The sequence below is a fragment of the Myodes glareolus genome, chromosome 4 (genome assembly GCF_982192425.1).
Source record: "Myodes glareolus chromosome 4, mMyoGla1.1, whole genome shotgun sequence".
NCBI classification, from domain to species: Eukaryota; Metazoa; Chordata; class Mammalia; order Rodentia; family Cricetidae; genus Myodes; species Myodes glareolus.
This window is the reverse complement of record NC_142029.1, coordinates 107,243,684-107,249,676: the sequence shown is the minus strand read 5'-3', so window position 1 is coordinate 107,249,676 and position 5,993 is coordinate 107,243,684. Positions and strand designations below refer to the sequence as shown.

The 5,993-nt window shown below is 36.2% G+C and overlaps 1 protein-coding gene across 1 annotated transcript; it reads left to right on the top strand.

The window, feature by feature from the left end:
• The first annotated feature begins 4,410 nt into the window (after positions 1-4,410).
• LOC148122426 (olfactory receptor 7G2-like) lies at positions 4,411-5,367 on the top strand. Its single transcript, XM_087905855.1, has one exon. The coding sequence runs from the start codon at positions 4,429-4,431 to the stop codon at positions 5,365-5,367; it is 939 nt and encodes a 312-aa protein (XP_087761981.1). The 5' UTR covers positions 4,411-4,428.
• Positions 5,368-5,993: the final 626 nt, after the last annotated feature.

The window sequence follows — 5,993 nt, the reverse complement described above, 5'->3', positions numbered from 1 at the left end:
CAGGATAGAAGAAAAAAAGACTGTAAAATGTTGCCAGGACAGGGTAAGACAGTTTTGAAAAATTTCCTGCCTCTGAAAATGATCTGTCAGTTACTCTAGTCCTTAGCCAAAGTTTGTTGTGTCTATGAGACTTTGGGTGATTGCCCAGGTAGCCAGTTGTCTCTGTCATTTGTTGCATATTTTGGAAGTTACCTGATTACACTTCCTGCTTACTCAAGTAATATTATTTCCCTTCTTGGATCTTCGATTGAGTTGAAGATTAGATTGTTGTAGTTACTTTGCTATCATGACTTAGTCAAATTATATATTATATGAATCTTAGACTCCCTGGGTTGGTAATTATTGAAACATTTATCACATGTTTCTTGCTTGATATTGTTTATGCTGGTTGTAATTCTAGTTTTTATATTTGATATTTTTTCTTATTGTATATAATTTTGTATTAGATTAGAAGTCTCTTATTTAAACAAAAAGGGGTTGCTGTAGGAAATCCTTCAGCCAGTAGCCTTTAAGTTACCTGCCCACTTGGTCATGGCCTCTTATACTATAGTAGCTGATTTAAAGTATGTGCTTCCATTCTGTTCTGGCTGCTGGATTCAGTTGCTGTTCGACATTCGAGCAGAGGACTGTGATCTGTGAGTCTACCATAAATAAATAACCCTGTATTATACTCAAATTTGAGCTACTGTGGGATTTCATTTTAGCTTCCATCTTCACTCAGGTACCACCACCCCCTCAATTCCCCCTTCAGTCTCCTCCACAATATCTTTCTTCCCCTCCTCCAAAACCTCTCCATATACTGACCACACACCTCAATTTCTACAGACACTGTCATTTTCCTTACTACTGGCTTCCAACATCCTCTACCTTTGTAATGCCTTTGCCTTTCCTGATTTCCCTGAACGACTCCTACCAGGTCTCACCCTGATGGAATCTAACCCCTCAAGGAGTTGGCTGGTGCTCAAGGGCCCCTCTGTGCTCATGTTCCTTCCTATTTGTTTGATCTTTCTTAAGTAGAGAAATGTCTGGGGTCTTTCTCTAATGTGGCCACTAATTTTATTAAGGAATTTAGGTACCTTGCCCAGTTATATAACCTCAACTGGCATGATTTATATTCTTTTTATTCATACATAAATCAATAAAAACAATTCACAAACTGAAAAAGAAAACACATGATCATCTCATTAGATGAAAGGAAAACCTCCCTCCAGCCCCAAATCCTACCTCCTTTCAAGATAAAAATCCTGAACAGATTAAAGAGTCAGAAGACATGCCTAAACATAATTATTGAAATGTAAAACAATCCCATAGGCAATATGAATATAAACACAGAGAAGAGCAAAGCATTTCCAATAAAATTGAGTATAAAACAAGGATGTCTATTCTTTCCTTACCTATTCAGTGTAGTTACTATCAGTTTGCCAACGAATAGTTTAAAAAGTGGTTTTGCCATTGCCAAATAAGGTAATGAGACCGATAAGATACAATCCTTAGAAAGATTTGTCATTCACAATAGTGTAATTATGTAATAGTTATCATTTTCCTTGTTACCAAATTCAATAACATAAAAAAGAGAAAAAAACAAATATAATGAGCAAATGGAGGAAGGAGGAAAGACAGGAGAAAGAAATGGTAAGGGGGTGCATGTCCAAATGCTTATAAGCAATCTAAGCCATATATTGTGTGTATCTTTAAAAGAAAGATTGGTATTTTTGAAATTATGCCTGTAGAAATTTCAGATAATTATGGTTTTGGAAATGTAATGTTATACTAGTAATCTCCTGAATGAAACTGTACTGTTTTGTTCTTAGTCACTGTATAATGATAAGCCATATCCAAATGTGCATGCTAATAACTAGGCAGAGCTCCATGATAAACATTGTGGGTGAGGGAGGGGCTTTGTCTGATGTCTGTAGCCAAAGTAAGAAAATCATGTGAAGACAGTCAGAAACATCCAGAACATGAATAATCTGTTAATGGCAAAAAGAAACTCACAAAGAGATATTAAGTGTATTATATTGAGAGAAGGAAAAGCTTAAATTGTTTCTCTAAGAAAATGTATTGAGGTTTAAGGATATAGTTTGGGTTATTAATACAAGTTAGAATAGAAAGTGGATTAAGTACAAAACTTTGGACTCAACAAAAATAGATAATAGAGTTGTTTCTCTAAATTTTCCAAATACAAATAGACTGGATATTCTGAATGTAATCTTTACTTGATAATTGCTTCTAGTATATGTATGTATATATATATATATATATAATACACACACATACATATATATGCTGTGTTAGAGTAAAACCTTTAGTTTATAATTAGACAAAAAGGGGGAAATATTGACAGATATTCAATCACACTGTGAACATTGCATTTGTATTTGTGTTAATTAAATAAAATTAGCCTTGGGTCAGGAGACTGAGTTAGCAACTAGTTGAAAGACAGTAATCATAGAGCACTGGAGGGCATCTGGAAGACATAGGTGAATCAGGAGTAGTAGGAGGATTCGGAGTCATGTGACTCTTTGATAGTTCAGAAGAAAACTTTCTTTTGGATATGCCAGCAAAGAAAGAAGGAGCTCCTGAACCTCTCTGGGTTATCAGGGTTTCACCTCAGCCTTTGAACCTCAAGTCTTATTTATAAATGAAATGATAGAGATTTAGTTAAAGCTACATTATCAGAGCCAGTGCCTATGCAAAATCATTTCCTGCAAAGCTGCTGCCTGAGCATCTGGGCTGTTGCCAGAGAAGCAGGCTGATGAATGTGAAGTCACGTTTGCTCACTGAAAGAGCAGTATACTAATGTGTAGACACTGTGCCAAAGATAAAACAACTACATTAGTTGGATACAGCAATATAACCATAGATGTTAAGTATGAAGAAATGGAAAAGGAACAGAAAAGGCCTCCCAAGAAAGGGAAAATAGAGTAGAGAGTTATAAATATGTGGCGAAGTTCGGGACTGAAACAGGAGGATCAAATGAAGGATGGGGACGGATGGGATGGCAAGTGAGAGAATACAGGAAGGGACAGCTAAAACTAACAGATATTTGAGAGGTTGTATGGAAACCAATCAGAGTGAAACTTCTTAAAATATACACATATATAAAAGAAAATCAAACAATTCACCAAACAGGGGAGAAAGAGCCAAGAGATGAAATCTTGTCAAGAGATGAAATCTCAGTACAATATGTGAGTTTCATCTAATCAAGTTGTCTGTCAGAGGGTCCATATGAAAATGCTCAAACTATTGAGTCTATTAAAAATGCTCTCAACTATAATAAAACTATAACAGCTATGATGCACAGGAAAGATAATCCTGTTTGAATTTTTATAATTGGAAATGTTGGCAGGTATACTTTTGCATACATAAATAGAACACACTTTTAATAATTAGAATAGGATCCAGGCTAAAAAAGATAATGGAAAAGTTAAAAAAATTATCAGTTTGTAAAGAACCTTGAAAGAATGTATGAATATTATGAGGGCAGTGGTATAGTTCATGTATGCAATTTTAAAGTGAGGGAGGAAACTCATTTGCATTCAACTGGTCTCAGGGTCAGGAAATCAAGTGTTAAAACCTTTTAATTACTGATATTTAAGGTTTGGAACTCCTGAGTTTGTAATAACAATTATGCAGTTGTTCTAATGAGGAGCTTTGGACCTTGAGTCTCCAGAGATTAAGAAACAATGCATTCAGCTTGTGACCTACTCCAAACCACCTCAAAAGTCTTGAAATATCTCAGATTGGTTCTGACTTAATTCATTTTTAATGAAGCACCCATTCTTTCATGTAGTCTATTTGCATTTATAAGAGAGAGTTGTTCCATTTGCAATGTACAGGTGAGTTATTTACATCATTCTAGTTAGTGCTAGACAAGAAATAGACAAGAAATATTGACCCTACAACTAATTTCTAGAAAATAAGGAAGGTGTTTTAGGAGATAATACATTTGGCAAGTCAGGACAGCATATAAAAAATGATTAGAAAGGATTCCACACAGTTGGACTGTTTTATCATCATAGTCCATCATTGATTACCCTGAATCATTCTCTTTAAACTTAGTCTATGTCATTCTTTTGTTCTTACTCTATTTTAGTGGGAGCTGCGGTTTCATTTAGAGCAGAAAAAGTTCCATTCTCAAATACAGCAACTCTTAATATGCATTCAGGCATGTGTTTATATGCTGTGATGAAATTGGGCAGGATATTTTGTATATATAAGAAATTAGATACCTGTAACTAGGTGGGACAAACTGGCTGGTGTAGAAATGAAAGTGGTTTCCCCACATACCATTCCTGGTGGCTAAATTGGAAAGACTAAGACACATATAAGATGATTTTCTAACAAATATCATTTAATAATACTGCTTGCAGTTCATGTGTTTCAGTAACTTCTTACCACTCTTTCTCCTTAAGATTAACATACAACATGGATATTGAAAACAAATCTGTACCTTCTGAATTTTTTCTGCGTGGACTGACAGACGATACAGAGCTGGAATCTCTTATCTTTGACCTTTTCCTAGTCATGTACCTGATCACAATCTTTGGAAATATTCTTATAGTGTTGGCTATCTATTGTGACTCCCATCTCCACACCCCCATGTACTTATTTCTCTGTTATCTGTCTTTTAATGACATGTCTTTAGTCAGCATCACAGTTCCAAAGATGCTGGTGAGCATACAAACACAGGATCAGAGGATCACATATGCAGGCTGCCTTAGCCAGTGCTTCTTTGTTGCAGTTTGTACTGTCTTTGAGTGCTTTCTGCTTGGAGTAATGGCCTATGACCGCTATGTAGCCAGTTGCTACCCGCTAAGATACACAGTACTGATGAACCTCTGCTTCTGTATTATTCTGGTTCTTATCTCTTTATTTATTAGCATTGTAAATGGTCTGTTGCATAGTCTGATGATACTTCACTTGTCCTTTTGCACTGACCTGGAAATCTTCCACTTCTTCTGTGAAATCGCACAAGTCATCAGACTGGCCTGTTCTGGTAGCCTCATTAACAATATTCTGATATTTGTCACAGCTTCTATTTTTGCTGGCATTCCTCTGCTTGGTATAATTTTCTCTTATATTCACATTGTATCTACAGTATTGAAAATGCCATCCTCAGAAGGAAAATACAAAGCCTTTTTTACTTGTGGGTCTCATTTGTCAGTTGTTTGTTTGTTTTATGGGACAGGTTTTGGCGTATACATTACCTCAGAGGTAACTGATTCACCCAGGGAGACCGCAGTGGCTTCAGTGATGTACTCTATAGTTCCTCCAATGATGAATCCCTTTATCTATAGTTTGAGGAACAGGGATATGAAGGAGGCACTGAAGAAAGTCATCGCTAGGATAACTTTCCTTCTGTGATTTGTGGTGAACCTTGGACTTGCTTTTCTAGAGTGAGTCAAAAAGGCAGGATTGCAGCAGAGTCAAAATGTATGCTATCTCGTCTTTTCACCTGTCTTTCTTTGATTTTAGTTTCTTGAAATTGGACACTGAATTTAATTTTAATGTTATTCTATCTTATTCTATGTGTTTGGGTGTTTTGTGTGTGTAAGTGTCTCACATACACGCATACTGTCTGTATAAGCCAGAAGAGAGTGTCAGATGTCTTGAAGCCAAAGATATAAATGTTTGTTACATTCCCAGTAGGAATTGAATCCAGGTTCTTTAGAGGAGGAGGCGCTGTTATAACCACTGAGCAATTTCTCTAACCCATTATAGTTCTGCTTTTATCAACATGCTAACATGCATGTGTCTGCACATGCACATCACAGATATATATGCATGCCACGTGTTTTCAAGTAACAGTCTGAGGCCAGAAGAGGGCTTCAGATTTTCTCGGACAGAAACTATGGTGGTTGTGAACTACTCAACAATCGTTCTAGAAAGTGAACCTCTGGAAAACAGCATGAACTGTTAACCACCAAGCATTGCTCAGCTCCTATTTACACATGATTTTAATCCTCTAAGCAGAATTGTTTTCAAGTTAT